General features: G+C 48.9%; 1 protein-coding gene across 2 annotated transcripts in view; it reads left to right on the top strand.

Moving 5' to 3' along the window:
- RUVBL1 (RuvB like AAA ATPase 1) overlaps positions 1–26274 on the top strand; it is a 35054-nt gene that overhangs the window by 1104 nt on the left and 7676 nt on the right. For both annotated transcript variants that reach the window (XM_032649687.1, XM_032649688.1), the window contains exons 2-8: positions 2643–2729; positions 8977–9109; positions 16906–17057; positions 20411–20500; positions 21270–21419; positions 23039–23102; positions 24165–24363. In XM_032649687.1, the coding sequence (XP_032505578.1) occupies positions 2643–2729; positions 8977–9109; positions 16906–17057; positions 20411–20500; positions 21270–21419; positions 23039–23102; positions 24165–24363 (875 nt within the window). The remainder of the gene's footprint in view (positions 1–2642; positions 2730–8976; positions 9110–16905; positions 17058–20410; positions 20501–21269; positions 21420–23038; positions 23103–24164; positions 24364–26274) is intronic.

Here is a 26274-nt window from a genome sequence, read left to right as displayed (position 1 = left end):
ACAGGGCCAAGGTGACTTTGAAATTTCTGCTTATCCAGCTCCTGCTCTCGGAGGGCCTGTCTCTGCGAGTAGCTGACGTTGAGTGCTTCTCATGTGCCGAGGACTGTGCGAAACAGCCCCGTTTCCACTGTCTCATTGTTCGTCACCGCCCTTGTGCCTGTCCCTCCTCCGCTTTGTTATGACACTTTTCAGACGTACCGGAAAGGTGAAAGACTTGTGTAGTGCGTACCTGTGTGCCTGAATTCTACAAGTAACGTTGTACTCTGTTGCTTTGTCTTCTGTCTGCTCATTTATCCATCTAACAGTCTGCTTTTGCATTTCAAAGTAAGTTGTAGACATGAGCATACTTTACCATTAACCCGTTAGCCTTTGTGCCACTGTGCTGTGAACTGTGTTTTCAGATGAGGAAACTGTGGCTCCTAGAGGTTAGGTTATGGATCTGTGGTACTCGGCTGGTAATTGGTAGAGCCAGGATTTAAACCTAAGTCTGTCTGACTCCAGGACCCATACTCTTGACTCTGACGCTGTGTGCCTCCATATGAATGTGAGCTTCCCAAGGATAGAGACCGGGTAGCATCATGTACGCAGAACTTGACTCATTATAGGGACTCAGAAGTTACGTACTGAATTATTAGGCATCCCACTTCTGCTACCAGGTCCTTGTCTGAGTCTGGTCGCATCAGCAGCCTGTCCTCATCTGAACAGTGAGAGTTAGACTAGGTCATCTTTTAAAGGCCCTTCCAGTTCATACTTTTTAAATTTTGGAATTCACTGGACATGTCTCACTGGAGAGAAGGAGCCTAAATGGAAGAAGATTAAATGGAAGGGGAAGTGTGTGAGTAAGTGTACGTAGCCAAGGTTGGCAAAGGCTCTTCTACCTCTGAGTTGCCCAAAGAGTTCCAGTGCTGTGGATTATGATATCAGGGGTTACTGTGGAAAGACCATAATGGCTCTTTTGTCTTTTTAGAGATGCAGCGTCTGAAGAATATCTTCTAGGCTCTGTTAAGTGTACTGTGCTTTCCCAGCTGAGCCAGAAATGGAATAGGGCACATCCACATGCATTCCTTGAACCCACGTTTTTGAGGGGCTGTCTAAGTGTGGGACCAAGGTACGTCTCCACAGTCCATGCGGAAAGTGGGAGAGGAGATAAGATGTGCTCACAAGACCCTGTCCACAAGGTACCACCCAGGTAGAGGAGCTGTGGGCCTGCCCTGAGGCAAGGACGGTGCACCTTGGAGACAGTTGTGCTTTCGGTTTTTAGATCAGTGTGAGAAACCTTGAGATTAGGTGTTTAAGGAGTGTGACTTTCTCAGCCTTACTCCTTTAGAGTTAACTATTGTAAAATACATAAAACCAGGAACGCATTTATGGAATTTCTAAACACACACGTATCAATATGCAGTCAACTCTTGAACAACATGGGTTTGAACGGCATGGGTCCGCTTATTCACAGATTTCTTTCAATAAATACATATTAGGGTGCTACATGACCCCCAGTTGGTTGAATCCAGGTCTGCTGAACCACAGATACGGAGGGCTGACTGTATAGTTATGCGCTGATTTTCGCCTGCGTGGAGGTTGGGCGCCCCTAACTGCGAGGGTTCATGGGTCAACTGTATATATGTGTATGTGTATGCGAAATACACGCTGTATGTATATAATGTCCATACCTGTCTATATATAATATAGATGCTGTAAATGGCTTAATACTCAGAATATTTAAAATATACGAACGAACAAGTAATTTAATCTTGAGGATTTGAAGGGCATTCCTTGGATCTTAGGATGCTGTAGGTTAAACCTCACGTGTGGCATTTGCTTACAGCATTCTGGGATAGTTAACTGATGGCCAACTAGTAGAATATGTCATTGATTCTTAGCCCTTAGTGGGTTAATTTGGGAATGTGATGAAAGCTGTGACCCCTCCCTGGAAGAATGCACATTTGAACATATACACACAGTCTTGTTTCCAGTTTTGAGGTGTGTGGGCCCCTGGAGTGTATGCCACTGCTCCCATTTGTACCCCTCCTGTCCGTTATCCACATAGCAGCCATCAAGATACTTTAAAAACAAATTTTCAGAACATGACATGCGGCCTAAGGCTTTTTCACTGGCTTCCCATTACATGTAGAATAAAATCCAAACCTTACTGTGGACTGGAAGGTTCTGTTCTGAGTGCTGCCCCTCCTGCCTCTACAACCTCATCTTCCCGGTCTGCTTGTTTTCTGAACTCTGGTCAGCACAGCTTTTCTGTCCCTTGGACATGCCAAGCTCATTCCTGTATTTTGAATTTATTGTTCCCTTTGCTTGGAACACTGACTCCTGCCCTGCCTGCAGCTTCGTGTATCAAATATAATGTCAAAGAGGCCTTCCCAGATCACTCTTTATTATAGAGTAACCTCTGCTCCCAGCCGCTTGCTCTTTTCTTGCCCTTTTTTCTTCATAGTAGAGATTCTGTGTTTGTATGTCTCCTCCACTAGGACATGAGCTCCATGGCCCTCTACTGCCCCTGGCGCCTACAGCAACACCTGTGGTGTCCTGGCACTCGATGAGTCTGAGTTGTGTGGACCAGACACTGGACTTTTTCCTCCTGTGAGACATTTTAATATTGATTTATTATTTCTTTCTCTTGTGGTGTCTAGGCATGTGGTGTGATAGTGGAATTAATCAAAAGCAAGAAAATGGCTGGAAGAGCTGTCTTGTTGGCAGGGCCTCCTGGAACTGGCAAGGTACTCATTTTCTCTCATTTTTTAAAATCTACCCAAGAGGATGATCTTAACGTCTAAGCCAAATTCAATTTGTGTCTTAACTAGTCTTTGTTTAGCTAAGTTGGTTATACGTATGTTTTTAAAACCAATGTGCAATAATACAGTTGAGTATCTAAAATCCATGCTTCTAAAATTCAAATTACCCTGGCTGACCTCCAGAGAAAAGAGAGTGAAATCCTCCGAGGTGTCTCATTGTCTCTGTAATTTGTCTTTTATCTCTTTCAAGTCTCCTTTGCTTTGGAAATATATTTCTGTTGGCCTAGGGCTTCATAAAATCTTGGGCGTGACATCTTACTTGAGGGGGAAAGAAAACCAGTCAGCAAGCAATTTTCCAAGCGCTAACTTGACCCAGCACTAATCTGGCTGTGTGAGAGATGGAAAGAAAAGGGAAAAAAGAATTAGAGACGTGATTTTTATCTCCAAGGGCCTTGCAGTCTCTCCAGGGCAGAGAGGACACCACGGCAGCATGAAAAACTCCAGTTGAGCGCTAAGCTGCGAGGCATCGCCTGATCTTAAATGCAGCTGGAATTGCAGCGGGAGGTGACACTTGGGCTGGTGTGGCTGGAGGGGTTGAAGCTTGACGTTTGACTTGGCAGGGAAGGAAAGGGCCTTCCAGGCCGAGGGTGCAGGACAACTTGTGGGATCTGTGAGGGGCTTGGCTGGGTGCTTGAAACGCACTAGAGTCCCCAGCCTGGGCCCTGCTTGTTCTTCCGGAGGGCTGCTTGGTGCAGGAGAGGAGGAGCCTGGGGGAGTCACTGTGTAAAGAAAGGGGTTCCGGCTCTGGTGCTGAGACCCCAGGCAGGTCCCTTAGCCTTTCTGAAGCAGTAGCACAGCCCTGCCTGTTGGAGGGAGTTGTTAAAGTGGCGGTTGTAGGATGATGACTCTCATTGTCATTTTGAAGTCATATGATTGAATTGATAGTATGTCTTTTACTGGTGTCTAACCATAGAGGAGGAAGTGCTGTATTTGTGAACAGGTATAAAGGTGAGCTTTAATTCCCTTTTTGCTTGTCACCGTATTTACCATTTATTTGCTTACTGTTCCTTCTCGTATCTTAGACCTTTGCTCTCCCTGCATTTCCTTCCTAAAGTACATCCTTAAGAAGGTCCTTCTAGAAGTTTGTTGGTGGCAAAGTCAGGTTTGTATTTATTGTGTTGCCCTTGTTTGGAAAGAATAGTTGTGTTGGATATATAATTCAGTTGACAGATGTGTTCTGTCAGTACTGTTTCTCTCAGTGTTATTTGCTACCTTTTGGCTTCTAGTGTTGCTTTTGAGAAGACTGGTTTTGAGGATTTTGTCTTTTCTCTCTGGATGTTTTTGGGATATTTTGGTTTTGGTGTTTCACTGTGACATGTCAAAGTGTGGATTTATTTTCATTTATCCTGCTTGTTGATGGATCTGAGTACATATTGTGTCTAATAAGTTCTGGGAACTGGTCAGCCTTTGTCTCTTCAGATGCTGCCTTTCCCTGTTCTCTGTCTTCTCTTCTGGAGCTCCAGCTAGGTGAGGTTCCACTGCAGAGGTCCTCCACTTGGGCCGAGTTTGCCCCCCGGGGAACATTTGGCACTGTCCTGAGACGTTTTCGGTTGTCACACTTGGTTGGGCCGGGAGTGCTGCTGGCATCTTGTGGGTGGAGGCCGTGGGGTTTGCAGGGCACCCTGCAGAGCACAGAGCAGCCCCTGCAAGAGGAGTTCTCCAGCCCAAAATGCCCACGGTGCCAAGACTGGGAAATCCTGGGCTGGAGCTTCTCATTTTGTCTTCTTAGTCTTTGAACCTCTTTTATGTTTTCTGTTGTTTTGACTCTTCTGCGTTCTGGGTAGCTTCATTAGACATCTCTTCCAGTCTATCTTGTAAGCTGTGAGGAGGCTACTCTTTAATCCAGTCCATTGAATATTCCATTTTGAAAAATTTGAAACCTACAAAAGAGTGGAAAGAACAGTTTGATGAATCCCTCTGTACCCTACTCATAGGTAACTAAGTGTAAATATTTTGTGAGATTTGTGTTTTCTCTGTGTTATTTCTGAACCATTTGAAAGTAAGTGCAAGGGACCTTCTCTGTCATTCCCATGATGCTGTCATCCACCCAAGAAATATAATGTTGCTAATAAAATTAGCTGATATCTAGTTTATATTAAAATATCTCCAAGTCATTTCAGTTTGTGCCTCTTTCATTTTTTTATATTTTTTAATTGAATTATAATCACATATCACACATTGCATTCATTATTGTCTCTTTGGTCTCTTTATCGAGAATGGTTCCTGTCCCCTGCATTTTTGGTTTCTTTTCTTTTATGACACTGACATTTTTGAAGAGCCCAGGACAGTTGTTTTGTAGAGTACCCTACAGCTGTCCTCCAGTGGTTGTCTGATTGTGTCTGAAACATGCAGCTCTTCGGCAGAACGCGATGCAGGTGATGTGTCTGGAACCTGCATCACAACAGGGGGCTGATGCCACATTCTACTATGACGGACTGGTTCCCTCTGAAATGTATAATCATCTGGGAAGTAACACTTTGAGATGTCCTGAATATCCTTTTACCCTATGGCCGTAGCATTCATTGATGGTCATTGCTTTATCAGTTATCGCATTGGTGGTTGCAAAATGGTGATTTTCTAAATCTGTCATATCCTCTACATATATTAGCTTGCTTTTTTTTTTTTGTAATGAAGAAGCCCCTCCCTCCCCCACTCATTATTTTTAATTTCTTCAAAATCTGTTTTTTGCTTATTTGTTTGTTTTGGCCGCGCCATGCAGCTTGCAGGATCTTAGTTCCCCGACCAGGGATCGAACCCATGCCCCCTGCAGTGGAAGCGTGGAGTCCTAACCACTGGGCCTCCCGGGAAGTCCCAAAATCTGGCTATTTTTGGTAGCCTCTTGTTCCTTGTTCGTGAAATACTTTCTTGTTTATTTTGTATCCTGTATCTGCTTGTGGACTCATGTTTGATCAAATCTGAGGCTTCCCTGATCTCTTGATTAGGGCCAAGTGCTTCCTGAGAGGACTTGGGAGGGCCCCTGCTGTGCTGCCAGGACAGGGTACGTGAAGGAAATTTTGTGGCTTGGGTTTTCTGGCCATCAGGCAGTGTAGAGACCAATCCTTAATCTGTTTGAGAGCCTGCTGGTGAGACTTCGTCAGCCAGAGCTGTGGTGAGACGGACAAGCCTGTCTTTGTCCCTTGGAGATTTTCTCTGTGGCCACCTTGTCTACTGACGTGTGCCCTTCAAGGCTCCTTTTTATCCAGGGGTTTCTGGCATCTGTCAAACACCTGCCCAGCTTTTCAGAGTAGTAAACTACCTTGCAACGATAGTTTACTACTTTGGGTCTATCATGACTACTTGCTGATTCTACATGTTTTGTAACAGGAGGGAGTGGCCGTGGCTCTAGTGGCCGCTTTGCTGGCAGCATGGGTCTCTGGTGCTTTTGTAACATTGTACCCATGGACCTCAGCGTCCAGACAACTTAACTGAGTGGCCGGCAGGAGTGTGGTTCTTGTTCAGAGTATGGCCACTCCCCTCCTGAGGCCTGCACACTCTTTTTTTTTTTTTTTTGCGGTACCCGGGCCTGTCACTGTCGTGGCCTCCCCTGTTGCGGAGCACAGGCTCCGGACGCGCAGGCTCAGCGGCCATGGCTCACGGGCCCAGCCGCTCCGCGGCATGTGGGATCCTGCTGGACTGGGGCGCGGACTGTCAACCACTGTGCCACCAGGGAAGCCCTACACACGCTTAATAATAGGGCTTTGTGTTTGGGTTTTAGAAAAAGGTGTTCGGATGAAGTTGAAAACAAAGTAGGTTTCTTAATCTTTTGGCAACAGCCTCTTTTTTGTGCCACTTGCCTGGGGGGTGGGCACACAGAAATAGGTCTTGGAGATCGGGGTTTGCATCCTGACCCTTGTGCTTGCTAACTGTTTGACTTTGGGTTGAGCTGGAAATTTCTGAGTTTCAGTTTCTAAATTCACAAAAGGTGAACTAGATTATCAAGTTCATAGGCTGCTTGGGAGGGTTCAGTGGGATCCCTCGTGCAAGTCACCCAGCCCTACATAGTAGGTGTAGGTAGAGTCTGCTCAGTAGCCACGTCATATGCCAGCCTTCTGGGAGCCTTTAAATGGAGGAGACTAGACGCACCTGAAGCATTTCTTAGCCAAGCATTTACCCATATTCTTAGGGGAGTGTGTTGATCATCTCTTCTGTGTTTGGTGGGGGGTCTGCACTGAGCCAGGCACTTACCATATTCTTAGGGAGTGTGTCGATCATCTCTTCTGTGTTTGGTGGGGGGGGGTCTGCACTGAACCAGGTGCGGCACTGTCTTTGGAGTTCACAGCTGAGGGAGGGGAGGGGCTGTAGCGACAGGGGAGAGAAAGAGGAGTGACTGGAAGGTGGCGGGCTTTGGATAGAAGGTGAGCATGGCTGGCCTGAGGCCTCCTGCTGGGAGTCCTGGTGTCAGTGTGCTGCTGCCTGCCCCGTTATGCTCCAGAGACTTTCCCTTCGCTCTTAGGATACAAGAGAATACAGCTTTAGAGGTATCAGCCTTGAGGGCACAGACTCAGATGCCTACTCAGACTGGCAGTGGGGCTGAGTGAAGCGCCCGGGAGCCCGCACGAGCCCTTGCTGGGGAGGCAGCTGCCCGCATGTCCACTCCCCTGTGCTGCCACGTGGTCATAGGGGCCCCTTGTGGCCAGACCTTCTTGCTTCTCAGAAGTAAGCCAAATAACTGTATTTTTATGTGCATTTCCCAGCATTAGAAAATGGCAACAACTGAGTTTAAAAATACGCATGAGGACTTCCCTGGTGGTGCAGTGGTTAAGAATCTGCCTGCCAATGCCGGGGACATGGGTTCAATCCCTGGTCTGGGAAGATCCCACATGCCACGGAGTAACTAAGCCCGTGCACCACAACTACTGAGCCTGTGCTCTAGAGCCCGTGCTCCACAGCAAGAGAAGCCACCGCAGTGAGAAGCCCGCGTACCACAATGAAATGTAGCCCTCGCTCGCCGCAACTAGGAGAAAGCCCGTGCACAGCAATGAAGACCCAGCACAGCCAAAAAAGAAAGAAAAACACACATGAGACTCTGCAGGCCAAAACAGGAGCAGTCTGTGGGCAACCAGTTTGCTACCGGTGATCAAACCCAGGACTTTGATTTGACAGATGAGGAAGTCAGGCACCAGAGATTTGCCATGTACCCGGGGTCACGCTGAAGATTAAAGTAGCACCAAACGGGCAGTGAACAGAAGAGGAACCTTTACTGAGCCAGTTTTAAAACTGCCTCGGAGATCTGTGTCATCCTTCAGTAGCGACCTTGTTCTCTTCCTTAGCCTGTACACCTTGGGGGACCTTACCTGGGCTCTCGTGTCAAAGTTGAGGAAAGGTGAAAACAGTGGTAAAAGGCCGTGGTGTTTTCCCCGTCCTGCACCAGCTTGAAGGCACTGGCTTTTCATACTTGCTCTTTGACCCTACATCTGTTAGTCTTTGTCTGTTCAGCATCTGCCAGTGGTAGTTATCTTAGCAAAAGTAAATTTGAAGTTTATTAGGGCATGTTCAAGTGTAACTTCACCAGTTCATAGCTTCAGAATCCTAGCTTGTGGGTCATTCTTCATGGTTTGCGGGGCCACTCAGCATAAAGTGAACATCCTGTCATTTGTTCCTTGATTATTGATTTCTAATGGGTTGTAAGTTGGTGCCTTCCTGTGTCTGTAAAGACAGAAAGCAGTATCTCAAAGACCCAGTGGTGCTGTTCTACTGCGACGAGGTCAGAACCCTGTTTTGACACTGAGGGAACAGTTTTGGGAGACTATACTGACTCTTCTGATGGAATCTGATCTCTGGAACCCTGCTGTCAGACTTTAAGGTTCCACTGTGCCATTTTCTAGATTATGGTACCGAGGACGTGTTATCTAATGTGTCTCAGCTTTCTCATTTGTGAAATGGGGAGAGTAGTGGTGTCCACTTCGTAGGGTGAGTGGAAGGGGCATGTGAAACATCGGGAACTGGACTGGCCAAGTCTCAGTCGTGGCAAGTGTTGTGATGACAGGGCCCATTTTGCTAGAAATCGACTGTCCACAAAAGTCATTAAACGTTTATTGTGAAACATGCAAACCGTATTAAAACTAAAGGGCTAGAGTTTCCGTTCCTAGTTAATAATTTTTTTATAGCATATGTTCCTGAATTGTATTTCAAGAATGTGAAACAAGTGCATTTCCTTTGTTTTCTTCTGTAGACAGCTCTAGCTCTGGCTATTGCTCAGGAGCTGGGTAGTAAGGTCCCTTTCTGCCCGATGGTGGGGAGTGAAGTTTACTCCACGGAGATCAAGAAGACAGAAGTGCTGATGGAGAACTTCCGCAGGGCCATTGGTGAGTACCCTGCCTGCGCCCAGTACCCATCTGCGCCTAATACCCTGTCCATGCCTGTCCGAGGCTTGTCCTCACCTGCCTCTTCCTTGTGAACATGCCTCTAGGACTTGTGTTCGTGGCACTGCTGTTTTTCTTTTGGTGCCATTAGAGTTATCTTTGCAAACGAAATGAAAACCCAGTTCTTCCATGGAAGTGCTTTAGCAGCCAGCGAATGTGAGCCCAGCTGTGGGGCTGGGGCTCTTCATCTGACAAAGTAGATTTTCCTGGGAGCCTTACTGTGCTTTTAGAGATGACGGTCCCCTGAAAAAGTTCTGGATGTAAGCCAACAGCAAGCACTGTGTGTTGTGCCGTCAGAACGCCCGGCCTGCATGCTGAGCCGGTCAGCAGGCGAGGAAACCATGTGGGACGGTGGAGCTTCAAGGCTGTGGTGCCAACCGTGCAGGGCCTGGAGCTGCTGTACTGACTGCCTGTGACGTGCCAGGCCCGCCACTGACTGTGGCCTTTCACTCCCCAAGAGGAAATTCTCAGTCTGCATTTTGCATCTGATGAAACAGAGTCTCATAAAGTTAAATAACTTGCCTACTGTGACCCAGCTAGTAAGTAGCAGCAGCCCTGCAGTCTGACCCTACACCTGTCTGACGCTGGAGCCCGTGCTCTGACCATGTGCTGCGAGCAGAAAATGGCCGCTCTCCTGAATTTGTACCTCTTACCAGCCAGCACTTCTGGGGTGTTCTCCTGACCTACTTGTAGACATAGCTTATTCCTGTTAAGCTATGAAAAATATTTAATGCACAGATGAGTGTCTCTGTCTAGGATATACTTGCCGAGTTACAAGTTATGAACACTTGTCAGAGTGCCTGTGTCATTTTACAGTACCTTTGGTTGTCAAAACAAGGTAAGGGGGCTTCCCTGGTGACGCAGTGGTTGAGAATCCGCCTGCCAATGCAGGGGACACGGCTTCGAGCCCTGGTCTGGGAAGATCCCACACGCCGCGGAGCATCTAAGCCCGTGCGCCACAACTACTGAGCCTGCGCTCTAGAGCCCGCAAGCCACAACTACTGAGCCCGCGTGCCACAACTACTGAAGCCTGCACACCTAGAGCCCGTGCTCCCAACAAGAGAAGCCACCTCAATGAGAAGCCCGCGCACCGCAACGGAGAGTAGCCCCTGCTCGCCGCAACTAGAGAAAGCCCGCGCACAGCAACGAAGACCCAACGCAGCCAAAAATAAATAAAATAAATAAATTTATTAAAAAACAAACAAACAAAAAGCAAGGTAAGTATTCTCAAGAAGGAAACTTACTAGAAAACTTCAAGGAAATTACGAAAGTTTAAGAAAGAGTAGATTTGTCTAAGCCCAGAATTCTTTCCTCAGGAATGGTAGAGTCTAATTGAAGGGTATGGTCATGTAGGACCTTAGAACACGGTAGGGCTTTGCGTGCTACGTGGTGTGAAATGAAGGGAGAAGCAGTGGGAGAGTGGAGTCCCTGTGGCTGGGTGTGGAGAGTGAGGGCAGAAGCAGGGAGCCCACGAGGAGTCTGAGCAAGAGGTGGTGGTGCGTCGGCCGGCGCGGTGGAGCTGGGGGTGGGAGAAGCGGTTGGATTCTGGGTCTGGTGGGATGGTGGGGCTGACGGGATTTCCTGAGAGATTAGTTGTGGGGCTGGAAGAGAGAGGAGAGAGAGGAGGTGAGGATGAGTGCCAGGCGCTGCCGGGTTTGGAGGTGGGAGTATGGGGAGGAGCAGACTGGGCATCTGTTGAATGTCGCTGTGGGTGTAGTGGGCCGCATTCATCAGTGTAGCCCCAGTTCCTGGCCCACGGTGGGTGCTCCGTGACGTTTTTCTGAATGAGAGGAGGGGTGCACTTTGAAGCAGGTAGAAGAAAACAGAGACCTCTAGCCCTCAGTCTGTGTCTGGTCGATAGACAGATGTTGTTTGGTTTACACAGTGTTTTTTAATAACTTTTGAGTGAGTTGCCAGTATTTGGAAATTGGGAGATGTCCCATAGAATGAAAGAAGCTTTCATTCCCTGGCAGCCGCGGTGGTCCAGGCAAAGCAGGCACCCTCCCTAGCAGAGCGGCCTGCACCAGCTCGCCCTGGTCTCCTTGTGGCACTCGCTCTGCTGCCTTACAGTCCCTGCCAGGGCCCTGTGAGCACTGGACTTTGGGACTCTTGTTAGAGGTTGGTTTAGAAACTAGAAACTGTGCACTCAGTCCATAGGCTAAGTTCTGGATTTTTTAAACTACAAAGTATTTCCTACTGGAAATACTTTTTACCTTGAAACACTGGATTTCTTTTTTTTGTGCCTATTTTAAACTGACATATAACATACACATAGAAAAGTGTAAAAATACCTATAGTTTAACAATAATGAAGTAGACGCTCATGCAGTCACCATTCAGCTCAAGGAACAGAGCACGGGCGGCACCACAGACGTGGCTCGTGCCCTCCCAGGTTATAGCCCCTCACCTTTCCTACACGTCCCCCACAGAGCGCAAGAGTGGTGTGGCAGTGGCTTCTGTGGCAGTCATAACCCTGTACACCCGGGTGTGTGTCCTAGGCAGTGTGGCTTAGTTTTGCCCCTTTTATAAACTTTATCTGAGAGGAACCTACTTTAGGTGCTGTGTCTTGCTTCTTTACCAGCCTTTTCTTTGTGAGGTTCAGCTCGTGGTGTTGTATCTGGAATAACAGTGGAAGTGGCTCACAGGACCCCCTTCCTAGTTTAAAATCTTTCTGAGTACTTCTCGAAAACTTAATGAACATGTGACAGATTTTATTTAACTCATTAAGTAATGAGATAAAAAGTAAGGTGTTACAATTAGTTCAAATATCTGAGTACATTTTAAATGTATTTTTATTTATTAAAAAAAATATTTTTCTGGACTTCCCTGGTGGCGCAGTGGTTAAGAATCCGCCTGCCAATGCAGGGAACACGGGTTCGAGCCCTGGTCCGGGAAGATCCCACATGCCGTGGAGCAACTAAGCCCGTGCGCCACAGCTAGTGAGCCTGTGCTCTGGAGCCTGCGAACCACAACTACTGAGCCCATGTGCCACAACTACTGAAGCCCGCGTGACTGGAGCCCATGCTCTGCAACAAGAGAGACCACTGCAGTGGGAGGCCCACGCACTGCGATGAAGGGGGGACCTCGCTCACTGAAACTAGAGAAAGCCCGCACGCAGCAGCGAAGACCCAATGCAGCCAAAAGTTAAAATACACACACACACACACACACACACACATATATGTATATGTATTTTTTTTTCTGACATTGATAAAAGATGACAAAACGTACCTTTACATGAATGCATATGTTTGGGTTGCTTAAAGTTAACTTACATGCTTTAAAATTTGAAAAAATAGAGATAAATTTCCTGGGATTCTGTTTTGTGATTTGCCATTTTTGAGGGGACGAGACAATGCAGTTCTTTTGATGGCAGCAAGGTGAAGAGAAATTTCTTGATCCTGACGCAGAGTAAAAAGACAGGCCATTGACTGTCTTCAAAAAGGAACCCTGCCCGTCTTCCTCTGCCTTTGAATTCCTGTGAAGTGGCGGAGGGGTTGGGGAGGAAGTGGTGAGCTGACCAGAAATGAAAAGCAAGGAGTCTGTGCTGTTTCCTTGGCGTGATGAAGGTCCCTGTCAGGGATGTAGAAACCTGAGCCAGCAGATGAAACCTGTACCGTTCACGATGTCATTGCCGGAGATGGCGCCAGCCCGACCCTGTTCCTGGCTAGCAGCCGGTTTCATTGTCCGTCACCCACATCCCCTGCCTGCTTGTCAGCACAGAGCAACTGCCAAACAAATATGGGGGCTAGTGAGAGACGGGAATGCCTTTCTTCCCCTCCTCAAGGAATTTCATGTTACAGTCGTCTACCGGTAAATAGAGGGAAGCATTCCATTTGAAGGAACTTATCTATGTGGGATATAAAAGTTTTGATTTAAAGATAAATCAAGTTAATTTTAAAAGTACAGAAATTTCCAGTTTTGTCACAATCTTCTGTTGTCACAATTCATGTTGTTTGGAAAAGTTTTGTCTTGATGTTCAGGAACTAAGCATTAGGTAAGGTAGAAATGAAATGCAGCCTCTCTTTTGGGACTATTCCAAGACTTCCATTTGTAGGTGATCAGATTAAAGGAAGGTGGAGTAAAACTTTTCCTTAACTTTAATATCTGAGAGTCTTTGCCCTGACTGGGTTTCTGGGGAAAGAAGGCAAACAACCCAGTGATAGGATAATGACCAGGTTTGAAGGTGGGAAGTGACCGAGAGTGTCTGAACCATGGGCAGTGTTTCTCTGTGCCACTGGGATATTTCCCTGTTACGACAGAGGCGGCTTGGTGGTGAGGACACCCAAACCATTACGGGGCTTCCCACCCGCAGAGTGGTGTACAGGTCCACGTCACGGGCAGGACAGAGTTCTTCACTCGCTCTTTAGATGAGTGTCTCTCAGCTGGGGCTGTACATTGGACCATCTGGGGAGCTTTAAACTCATAAAGATGACAGGGTCCCACCCCTTGAGATTCGGAGGCAAATGGTCTGAGTGCAGTCGAGGAGGGGGGAATTGTAGGAGCTGTCAGGTGAGTGTGCAGGGTGAGAACTGTGAGTGGGTCCAGCAGAGGTTCGGAGCCATGCTCCCTCAACTTAAGCCACTGGTATTATTTACTTAGGTATTTCTTTTTAAAGTGACTCGGCAGTTTGGCGCACAAATACAGAAGAGTGCACGGAACATCAATGTATACCTCGGTGGATTATTATACATTGAAAACCCATGAAACTAGCACCCAATCAAGAAAGAGATTATTGCCAACAGCCCTATGGCTGCGGGTAGCCATAATCGGTTCTCATTGTTCCGTGATATTCTGTTGTGTGAATACACCACAGTGCAGGTACCTCTCCCACTGCAGGCAGACATGGGACTTTTCCCGGTGTTTGGCAACTAAGAATGACGCTGTGTGACTGTGTCCCTTGGTGCACATGTGCACTCAGGCCTCTTGGGTATATACCTTGGAGTTGAATTGCAGGGTCATAGGTATTCATGTAGTCAACTTTAGGAGACAATAAATACCATGTTATTTACTTACACTCCCACCAGCAGTGTAAGCTTTCCTTTTGTTCTGCATCCTTCCCAACTCTTGATACTGTCAGTCTTTTTAGTTTTAGTGATTCTGGAGGTTGTAGAGTAGTATTTTGTTGTTTTTTCTTTTTCCATTGTTAAAATTTTTATTTTGGAAAATATCAAGTACCCAAGAAGTGGTCAAGTGGTACGATGACCTCCCCCATGGTCCCATATGATTGCAGAGCTGCTTTCATATCTATAAATATTTCAGTTATGTATCTCTGAAAAAGAAGGACTTAAACACCATTTTCATACCTAGGAAAAATTAACGGTAAATTCTTTAATATCATCACATATCTAGTTAATCTTCACATTTCAGGTTGTCCCGTGTCATGATGTTTCTTTTATAGTATTATTATGCAAATCAGTATACAAATAAAGGCCTACATAATAGATTGGTTGGGAAGTGTCTTCTATCTTTTAAATCTGTGTTTCCCTTATGTTTCTATTTTTACCTTTGGGCAAAATACAAACTAGATAGAGACTGGGGTCGTACTCAAGGGCTGGCAGAAAGCGGGTGGTGAGCCCTGTGGGCACATGCTAACTGGAAGCGAAAGGACAGGGCGAGTTTCATGAGAAAGGCCCTGCAGTAGGGTCGGAGGAAACGGGTCCTGGAGACTCGGACCCCAGTCCTGGGTCCACCCTGAAGAGGGATAGACTCTCCGCCTCACCGCTGGCGCTGACGGTTGCATCTGCAAAGCGGAGACAGAGTCCTTCCATGGCTGCTTCGGGGCTGACGGCCCTCCTGCTGTCTCCCAGCCCCAACCCTCTGGACCGGGTGGGGGACTGCTTCTAAGGGCGAAGAGCTGCTGCAGCCTTGATTCTTAGTTTATTGTTGTTGGTGTGGTCTGCCAGCTTTCCCCTAAGTTCAGGGGTGCCTTCTGTAGCCCATCTTCACCTGATCTGACCCAAGGGTGCTTCCCTCCTCACCTTTGAACTGATGGCAGGCACAGTGAGTTAGAAAGGCTTTCTTGTTGAAGTTTTTAGAATCCTCTGAAAATAGATTTAATAGCTGTTAACTTACCTGTGGCGTGGCTATGGTTTCGGAGGAAGCCATTGTGTCTCTTGACCTGGACTTTGGGAATTAGAGTCTGTGCAGGAGTGTGTATGTGCTATGTGTGTTTTCAGAGAAGCTGGGGTGGTGATGTGCATTTGTCTTCCTATTTTAAGAAAAACTTCAGTTACTAATGATTACCATTGCTTTGTTAGAAAAACCCGGTTTCCTTTTTTTCTCAAGTTACTGTAAATGTTATTGAAGCATAACGTGCATACATACAGAAAGGGGCATAAATCGTAACTGTGTAGCTCGATGAGTTTTCATAAAGTCAACACACTCATGTAACCAGCACCCGGATCAAGAAACAGACCTTACTAGAACTCCAGAAGCTCCTTATACCCTCTCTAGCTACTCTTGTCCCCCGGGCCAGCAGGCAGAGACATGCGTGTATCGACGACTTTGAGGGGAAAAAACGTCTGATCCAGACAGGGCCTGGGTTTTCGTGCTGAGTTTGGGGGTGCCGCGGTGCAGGGGCTGTAGCATCCCGTGGTGCCCTCCTAAGAGATCATGGGCCTTATACAGAACTGCAGGCACATCTGCAGGCAGATTTCTTGGGTGTTGGGTGGTCTGCCTGATAACACCCCCTCACCCCTAAGTGACTTCTTTGGCCCGTCCATTCACGTGTGCCTGTGGGACTGAGCCTTCAGCCCGGGTGTTGACAGTCTCGCGGGGCCGCTCGGTGCTGCAGGTCCTGGCACGGGGAGACGCAGGGTGCCAGGTGGTGACCGGAGGGTGAGGAAGAAGGAAGGGTTGTGTCAGGGCAGCTTTGTAGAGCCGGCAAGTCTCTACCTGGAAGTCTGTGAGGCCAAAGGGTGGGAAGGATGCTTCCGGCAGCAAAAACATTGTACTTGAGGGCACTGAGGCCATCTTCTAAAAATTAACTTGACAACAAACGTTTATTGAACAGCTAATGTGGGTGATGTTTAGAACAGGAGAGAGAAGTTTGCCTTCATTTACAGTATTCTAATCTAAGAACTTTAAATGCTTTATTATTGGGGACGGTTTGCTTTGGAGATGAATTGCAAAGAGTTGTAGAACCACCCGCTGCAAGTCGTGAATGACAGCTGGGTGTTTCTTCTTGGGGTGTGCAGTGAGGAGCAGCCCGGGGCCCAGATGCCTGGCGGGGTGGCTGCCCCTTGCTCTCAGCACGGACCTCTCATCATTATCTTATACCTTGCTCAGGCCTGATGGTGTCAGAAGGGGCGTGGTGAGTTACTGCACTGGTTTTAGAAATTTCCTTCAAGAGCCAAAAATGCAGGAAACAAAGGCCAAGCGGAGTAGGATGGTTTGGGTTCAGAGACAGGATTAGAGGCTTAAGCTAAATTTCACCCCCTTGGAGGAGTAGCAGTTGTCTGAAACAATTTTGAGGAACTATGGCCTGTGTGTCTCGTTCTAGATCTGAACCTAGAAGGTCCCTTTGAGAAGGTGAAATAGAACAGTTCTCTGCATTCCGAGCAGCTCCTCCACTACGTGTGTGTGGGCGGTGCTTCCCCACCCAGGGTTACGTACGGGTGAGGCTGACTTGTTGGTTCTTATGACGTGGAGGTTTTATGGCTAAAATGGCTGTTAAAAGAAGGAGAGGGAGTCGTGCTTCTCACCAGGGCTCGTTCATCTGCCGTCTATCTCTTCTAGGGCTGCGGATAAAGGAGACCAAGGAGGTATACGAAGGCGAGGTCACGGAGCTCACCCCATGTGAGACGGAGAACCCCATGGGGGGCTATGGCAAGACCATCAGCCACGTGATCATAGGGCTCAAGACAGCCAAGGGGACCAAGCAGCTGAAAGTGAGTGCCTGCTCGTGGGCCGTCGCTCTGCCCCAGGATCGCCCCGTGCGGCGTGACCTGTCTGTGCACAGGGCCGACGGAGTCACGTGTGGGGCAGGGCTGGCACACGGAGGACTCAGTAAAGACGTGGCTCTTCTTCTTTTCTTTTTATTTATTTATTCATGTATTTATTTTTGATTCCGTTGGGTCTTTGTTGCTGCGTGCGGGCTTTCTCTAGTTGCGAAGAGAAGGGACTACTCTTTGTTGAGGTGCATGGGCTTCTCATGGCGGTGGCTTTTCTTGCTGCGGAGCATGGGCTCTAGGCGTGCGGGCTTCAGTAGTTGTGGCTCGCGGGCTCAGTACTTGTGGCTCGCGGGCTCTAGAGCGCAGGCTCAATAGTTGTGGCGCACGGGCGTAGCTATTCCATGGCATGTGGGATCCTCCCGGACCAGGGCTCGAACCCGTGTCCCCTGCATTGGCAGGCGGACTCTCAACCACTGCGCCACCAGGGAAGCCCTCTTCTTTTCTTCTTGTTGCCGAGGGAGCTGTGTATGTTAGGACCTGGGCTGTGTGGTGCCATCCTGTGTCCCACGCAGTGACCGTGAGTCACAGGCCTGGGCGTTGGCTGTTCAGTTCCAGTGCTCATACTCACAGGAAAAGCAGCGCTAAGGGATCTGGTAAGAGTTGAAGAGTGATGACAGCGGACTCCCTAGTGGCCCAACACAGAGTCCCGGCTGCAGTCCCTTTCGTGTGTTGGGCCCTATTAACCCGAGGTGGCTTCAGTGGTCAGTTGTGCTCAGGCCAGGGTCCCGGAGACAGTGTGGCGGTGGCAGTGGGGGAGGCCCTGGGTGAGCCTCCCACTCCTGTCCTGTAAGCCTGGAGGAGGCGGGCAGCAGGGACGCCTGGCAGGGAGCGTGGGTTTGGAGTCTCTGCCGCTCAGTGCAGTGTGGCCTTCTGCAGTGACTTCATCTCTGAGCGATAGTTTCTTTATCTGTTACATGGGAATAATAATTGCCTATCTCACAGAGTTATTGTGAGGATAAAAGTTGTAGCTTTGGGGGTGGCACCCAGTCACCTAAGAAGTGGTAGCTGTTGATGTTGTTGTGAGATGGGGCAGCCTTATTGTGGCTTTGCCTTATTAATAACAATGAATAACCTTTTCTTCACAGCTCTCACTTATTGTATGTGCCAGGCCCTGGGCCAAGTGCATCAACAAATCTTTGTGTGTGTTTGTGTGTATGTGTGTGTGTGTGTGTGTGTGTGTAATTTACCTCATTTTACAGATAAAAGAACTGAGGCTCGTGAGGAGGTTAAGCAGTCATCCTCGGATCACACAGCTAGTTAGTGGCAGGGCAGACTCTCTGAGTCCTAACCACTATGCTGCCTGCCCTCCAACTTGCTGTGTGACCTTTAGAAGTCAGTTGAGCTCTCTGGGCCTCCCTATCTAAACTGTGGTAGATTGACCGTATAATTTCCCCATCTTTGCTCTCCTCTGCGATTTTATTGTTCTTTGATTCTGTAAGGTGGTTTCTTGGTCACTGCTTTATGGAGATCATAAAAATGTCACTTCTTCAAAAGACCATTTTTCTTTATCCTAACAGCGTTTCCATCTCAGGAGCTTGCCTCTGCAAATACCTCTCTTAAACCCCTCCCCCTTCATCTCTCCCATTCTGTAGTAATTAGATTTCTTAGTAGGGTCTACCACCTTTCAGTAATTACATCTTCAGTCACTTCATTTGGGAAATTAACTGATATAAAAATGCTGGAGGCAAAAAAAAAAGTGTACTATCCAATATAGGATATATAAAATAAGATATGCAGTTTAAATTTTAGCTACCCATAAAGCTGTTTTGCACAGTTTCTTTAAGAAAATAACAAAAGGATAAATGTTTTGCTTCCAAAATGAGTACTTCCAGCCACTTTGAGCATATGTACAAGCTGTTTGGATAGACGGAGTTCACATACTCGGTGAATATTTAAGTGTGAAGGAGGAAGTACCGCCATTTATGGAGAGCCTCCCTCATCCCAGCCCTGCGGTAGGGGCCTGCCACCCCCGTCTTCATGCTCATGGCAGTGGTCCAGGAGCCGTCGGGCCCATCCCACCAGGGAGATAGAGCCCTGGGTTCCCTCTGTGGTTACTCTTTGTAACAACTTCATTGAGGTTTCATTTTTAGTAAAATTCACCCATTTTAAGTGTACAGCTCAAGGAATTTTAATCGGTTTACAGAGTTGTACAGCTATCATCACAATCCAATTTTAGAACATTTTCATTACCGCAAAAAGAAGCCTCATGCCTAATCTACTTTCTGTCTATATATTTGCCTTTTCTGAACATTTCATATAAATAGAATCATACAGTATGTGTTCTTTTATGTCTTGCTTTTTCTACTGAGTCCTGGTAAGGTTTTACTCTTTAATTTTGTTTGAGAGTTGAGAGTAGTAGCTCCCCTTGAAATCTAACTGAGAGAAACACTTCTAAATACTCACTCTGTACAAAAGATGCTGTCCCAGAACATTGATCACCTGAGGGGGGCCTGAGTCTGGATGATCTGGAGGAAGGCAACAGTTCCCAGAATGTGCTACTTGCCTTTTCTGGAGATGTAAACAGGTGGGCCCAAGGGAGCAAACACTGGAAGTTGAATCGACTGGCTTGGGAAAGATCCTGCTTTTATGTTTTCTTTGAATTTTACACATCTATGATGTGATCACAGCTGGGTGCTGTTATATAGATGAGGAAACTGAAGCTCAGAGAGCCTTGTCTAAAACCATAGGCCCCCAGAAGGACAGCCATGGAGAGTAAGCAGGTTCTGTCCGTGCTTCCGGTGCAGAAACTTCCACCCCTGCCCGGCGTGGGGAGGGCAAAGGATTGAAGCAGGGAAAGCAATCTCAAAAGGGGGTGTTAGGGTCTCTGGTCCCATGGACAGTATGGGCCCCACCTGGAAGTGGTCAGAGCCATATCTGCCAGTTTGCAGCCTCTGGAGTAAAAGGAAGGAGGAGCTTAGGTCTCCCTTTGTGCCCCTCTCCTGCGTTCTCTTCGGGACACTCAAACCCCAAAGCCTGTCTCCCCCATACACACACACACACACACACACACACACACACACACACACTCCCTCCCTCCCTCCCTCCCTCCGTCTCTGTCTCTCTCTCTCTCTCTCTCCCTCTCTCTCCCCCTCTCCCTCTCTTCTCTTTCTCTCTCTCTCTCTCTCCCCCCTCTCTCCCTCCCCCTCTCCCTCACCCCCTCTCTCCCTCTCTCCCTCCATACGGTCATTAGCTACCTCAGCTCTCATAGAGGAAACTACCTTACAGTATATCAGAAATAAATACAACGTGGTTTATAGTTCTCTGGTTCACTGTTTGTTTGTTTTTTTAAGCTGGACCCCAGCATTTTTGAAAGTTTGCAGAAAGAGCGAGTAGAAGCTGGAGATGTGATTTACATCGAAGCCAACAGTGGGGCCGTGAAGGTAATACCACGAGGAGACCCAGGTGGCCAGGAAGTGGCTTTCTTTCTTCAGGGGGTCCGGGGTGCGTGGGAAGGGGCACTGTGTCTGCTGCGATGCTGATGGAAGGTCAGCAGTTGCCCCTTTATGTTTAGTCAAGTTTGCTTTCCCTTTATCTGCATTCTTTAACCTTCTCATGATTAAAACAGACAGTCTGTTAGAAAAATACTAAAACCTGTTTAGAGGGGGAGAATGGTGAGGAAGCGAGACAACTGTAGTCATTTTCAAATTGAAATGTGCAGGGTATTTAATCTTCCTTTTATCTCTTCGGTATTTTCTTCCCAAGATATATGCATGTGGAAAGGAATGCTGCATTAGTTGGCATTCTTTTTATATCTGATTTCCAGTGTCCTGTACAGAGTTCCTCACTGTTTAATGGATGAGCATAATACTTCATATCATACAATAAATCACCCACCTACAAAAGAGTCTGAACAGCCCCTCCGTCTCCAGTTAATCTGCTGGATTTGCCCTTTATCGGGAATTGCCTACAGTTAAGAGAAAGAGGGGGAAGATTCTGGGAGAGAGTATCGGGTGTTTTCAGCCAGGTTTTGGAACCCAGCGATGGGCAGATAGCTCCTTCTCTTGGCAGCAGGGAAGCAGAGGCCATGTTTGCAGTTTGTCAAGGCGGCTGTCAGGCCGCAGTGGGACCTGAGACTTTTATCTCACCCTGTGCCGCTTGGGGACTTGGCAGTGGAGCTCGCCAGGCACTCAGGTTTCGCCCTCTCCGCAGAGGCAGGGCAGGTGTGATACCTACGCCACCGAATTCGACCTTGAAGCTGAAGAGTACGTCCCCTTGCCCAAGGGGGACGTGCACAAGAAGAAGGAAATCATCCAGGACGTGACCCTGCATGACTTGGACGTGGCCAACGCACGGCCCCAGGTACTGCCCCCAGCTACCGCCGGGAAGCTGGCCCTGCTGGCGGCCCTGCTGGCGCGGGAGCCTTTTGTGTGCTGGAGGCTCCGGGATGAACTGTCAGTCTTGCTGCTGCTTCTTAGAGCAGGCAGTCCTTTTCTGTCTGTGATGTTCAACAATTAACATGGACAAGAGCTACGAGGGGCTCCTTTGTTGCGTTTCAAACGCTCTAGTCACAGATGGTTTCCTGCGTATTGTTCCTTCTCCCAGCCGAGGCCCCCCCCCCCCCCCCCCCAGCCCGAGCTGGCCAGCTTCTCCCTGGCTTCTCTCCAGCACTCGCTCGGGCCTGGGCTGCTCTGGGTGTGAATGGCAGAGGGCAGGAGTGTTCTTTGAGCCCTTTGCAGGATTTTAGGGAGCCTGAGAAAGCTGTGTCTTCCCCCTGCTGAGCAGAATCCCCAGTTTATAGCTTTGGCTGGAACTGTCCCTGTTCCGTATGCAAGTAGAAGATGGATGCTGTGTCCTGACTAATACAGTGTGGGGAAAGCACAGGACGATTGTATGCCGTCTCTGGGAAATGTGCAGTACAGAGAAGCCGACTCCCCTGCTGGTGGTCTTTGGGTTTGGTTTCCTCTTCGTCCTAAAAGAGGCCACCTCTTCACTAACAAGGGAATAGGCTTTCTAACCTGAAATTTGATCCATGGGTGTTGTCCCTTGGAGCCTTGGCAGAGAGCTTGCTGAAGAATCTCCCCCCAGTTTGTGAAACCAGCCTGCTGGAGCCACTCGCCTGACGAGTCTCGCCAAAGTGGAGTCCGGGATTGTGTGGCTCCAACACTGTGGGCTCGGCCGGCAGTCACTTCGGGTCTTCAGGGTTTTGTGATTTAGGGCTCTCTGATTTTGAGTTTACTCCTCTGTGAAAAGGGCATGATACTTCCTACCTGGCCCGGCAAGTTATTTGGGAAACATTAGCTCCCTTTCACTGTTGAACATTCAGGGAGCGCCTGTGTCCCAGGGCCTGGAAACAGCAGGCGATCACGAAATGTTGACTGCTTGCTACCTGCACTGAGGGGCTGGCAGGTGGGTGAGCCTGTGCGGGGTCAGCCAGCTGCAGGGACGGGCCCTGGGCTCCGAGCAAGTCTGGTAGCCGGGCCTAGTGAGAGGAGGGGGGGGACACGAGTCCATGCGTCTGTCCCCAGGGGGCTGGAGCGGCAGGCCAGTGTTGGGGTCGGACGCCCCATGGAGGGGCTTCCCAGGAAACAGACTGTGGTTCCTGACAGGTGGGCTCGAATTGAGTCCAGAAAAGCTGGATGCCCAGGGAAGAGCTGGAAGTCCTGTGGGGTGAAGCCGTCCGGGACTGGGAAGAGACACGGCCGGGGTGGGGCGAGCGGCCCCACGGAGCTTGTTCTTCCCACAAAGGCATTTTGTTTAATTCTGGCCGCTCGGGGGAACCTCTTCAAAACTCCTCTGTGTTGAGAAGCTCCTCAAGCTTCCAGTGCAGGTGCCCAGGGTCTCCACATCTTAGGACCCCTGTCGAGTTGACGAGCTGACGTGGGGCAATTGACGAGGGGCACTGGGGTTCGGGGGTGGCGATGAGGCATTTGCAGCTGCCTTAGGAAGCAGGACTGATTCCTGAGTCTTCTCCTCTGCAGGGGGGACAAGACATCCTGTCCATGATGGGCCAGCTCATGAAACCAAAGAAGACGGAGATCACAGGTGAGAGAAGAGGCAGAGCTGGGGGCCTGGGGTCTGACGGACCCGGTCCCCAGCCTGACGAGTGCGTCGGGAGGCGCACTCCTCCCCCCTGACAGTGTGGCTGTCCTCGGTGTCCTCGCGCTCATCCCACCGATGGAGGCTGTCACGGGTCATGTTGCTTCTGCAGCGCATGGAGTCCCCAGGCGAGGCGGGAGTGTGGCTGCCCCTTGTGGGCCTGTAGTTTACCTGCTCCCCTTGCTAACTGGTACGCCCCTCTTTTTTCTAATTACCACCTATAGCTTTGTCACCTGAAAATGTTACACATTAAAGCTGTGTTTCCTTTAAGTTTCAGCCAGTGGAATGATCTGAACCCTTTCTATTAGAGCTGCCTAGAGCAGCGCCCTTATCTTAACACAGCTTTGACCATCCCGCTTCATGGCTGTGGTGGAAGGTGCTGGTTTGTGGGCTGCTCCCTCCTGCTGTTAGTACAGGCGCTGGTTTGGACAATGAGAACTGTGACCTTGGACGGTTATTCAGCTTTTGAGAGGCTCTGTCCCTCTTAGAGCTCTGAGATGGTGCCTTTCCTCAGAACCTGTCATTCCTCCCAGGTTTCCCTCCGGAGAGGATTCTGCACGCACCCTATTCCTTCCTCCAAGCGCTTGATTGAAAGTTAATTAACGAAGCTTTGTCACACAGGGCCAAGAGAAAGGGTCATTCACCGAGTGCAGCACAGGGAAATTTGCATCTGAAAGCTCCCTTCTTCCTGGGTTGGGGGTGTGAGTAATAAGGCCTGGTGGGGAGTGTGACAGACATGCAGAATGTGGTAAAAGCCATTTACAAACTTAACAAAACACAACTTCAGGGGAGGCAGCCAAGTTTGTGACTTTTAGGTAAAGTTAACCCTATTTTCAGATGAAACTGAAGCCTGGAGTAGGGCTGTAGCCTGCTTGTGGGGTCACAGAGCTAGCAGTGAAACCCGGCCCTGAACTTAGGCTTGGATTGAGTTCGGGTGGAAGAGAAGAGAAAGGTGACAGCCTCCGCACCTGGCATTGACCCTGCTTGTCCATCCTTGCTGACTCCTAGATAAACTCCGAGGGGAGATTAACAAGGTGGTGAACAAGTACATCGACCAGGGCGTGGCAGAGCTGGTTCCGGGGGTGCTGTTCGTTGATGAGGTCCACATGCTGGACATCGAGTGCTTCACCTACCTGCACCGGGCGCTGGAGTCTTCCATTGCCCCCATCGTCATCTTTGCGTCCAACCGAGGCAACTGTGTCATCAGGTACCATGAGGCTTTCCCACCTTCTGCCCGGGCTCATTTGTTCTTCCAGGATCACTTTCATCCCGTAGTGTCGTGAGTCAGGATGAGGGTGAGGGGTGGTCGTGTTCATTTCGAGGGAAGCAGAGTGGCTTGACTTCACTCTGTCGCGGTCACCAGCGCAGCAGCCATCCTGTTTCTGCATATGAGGGCCTCGTCGTGGTGACTGGGGTTCCACTGGGGTGTGTCTTGGTCATCCGGTTGGAGTGGGCAAAGGTAAGGTCAGATGGGCCAGCCCTTGGCGACATGGCCTGTGTTAACTTCCGACCTCCTCCGAGCTCCAGGAGGTGTGTGTCTTGCCTTCATTTTCAGAGAGGAAACAGAATGACAACGTGGTGTGCCCCTGGTCATAAAGATAGGATGAGAACCCAGGCCTCTGACAGTGAAACCAGTCGTTTCTTTCTGGCCCAGACATTCTTGGAGCCACACTGGCACCTCCCCCCACCCAACTCCCTTAGGTCCACCTTCAAGAAGGGATCCCAGAGGACTCGCCCTCTTTTCAGCTCTCGAGCCTAAGCACCAGTGTGCCCAGCAGTTGGCTCACTGGTTTTCTGCACTCCCTTGAGTGTTGGGGCCTGGTCTCAGCAGTGCTAGGGCCTGAGGGGGTGGTACAGAGTCCTCTTCAAGCCTGCAGCGCGGTAGTGAGGGCAGCAGAGCCCCGGAGGCCGCATGCTTCTGGTAGCAGGGGGTGCAGGAACCTGGAAGGAGACCCCAAGGCCCTTGAGGGTCTCAGCACAGAGCGGGAGCCAAAGCTAGTGGGGAGCCTGGACTGCTGGTTCACCTAGACCTGCCTCGGAGGAGCTTTGTCTCCGCTGAGCTGCTGGCTGTGGGGCAGGCCCCCTGCTCAGGTGATCACTCTCGCTCAGAAAGAGGGTTTGTGTGCACGGTGCAAGTGCCTGTGGCGGCAGCATCTTGCATCCCCTCTGTGAAATCCCTGAGATGACGTCTTGATAAGACCACCGCCTGTCATCATCACAGGTGTCTTCTGCAATCTTAAAGGGCCGGCAGCTTGTACCAGGTTCAGCCAGCTGGAGCCTGACCTGGGCAGCATCTGGAAACTGGACACGTGGCCTGGTGAGCCTGGTGTCCCTGCTGCACAAGCCCTGTCAGCTTCCTGGACTTTGCTTTGGTCAGGCCTGCCTGGCTTCAGTCTGACAGCTGGCGGAAGGGCTCAGCCTGGGCGGATGGCGCCCCCTACCGAGGGAGCTCTGCTGATAGATGCCCCTCCCTCTCAGGCCCTGCAGAGCCAGGCAGCTTAGGGCAGGACCCATATCTCTTAGGATCAGAGTGCTTGTCTTAGTCTCATCCCATCTAGGGAAAAAAAAAGTGCATAGAAAGGTGGCTCTGATCTCAACTCTCCCAGTGGGGCCTGGGAAGCTTGACCCCAACCCCGTCCAGAGGGGTGTGAGTTCCAGAAACTATTTTTCACTAATATGTTGTCTGAAAGGAACTGTGTACCTAAGGTTCATAGCTTGGACAAATTTCCAGTCTTTGGTCTTTAATTCCTGAAAAATGCTTAGCAGTCTTTAAGCAGAGTTTTTTTGTTTAAATTTTTACTTTTATGGACTCAAAACTATAAGAAAAAATTTTAACATTTTCTTATAAATTCTGTTCTTTTGTGTTTTTTCCTCTGATCTTTTCTTCTTTAGACTTTTTATATTTATTATGTCTGAATTGAAGTTAATTTATCGTGAGTGTTAGAGAGTTGGGGATATTTTAAGACGGCAAGTTGAGGTCTTTTAAACATTTCCCAAGAGAATTCCTAAATAGGACCTAAAACAAGGAGAGACATACGGCTTAAATAGAAGTAAATAACTAAAAATTAAATGTAATTTTTAAAGATTGTTTTGTTTAATATGAAGATTACAGATATAC

Source organism: Phocoena sinus, chromosome 11 (assembly GCF_008692025.1).
Source record: "Phocoena sinus isolate mPhoSin1 chromosome 11, mPhoSin1.pri, whole genome shotgun sequence".
NCBI lineage: Eukaryota > Metazoa > Chordata > Mammalia > Artiodactyla > Phocoenidae > Phocoena > Phocoena sinus.
This window is presented reverse-complemented; position numbering and strand designations above follow the sequence as displayed.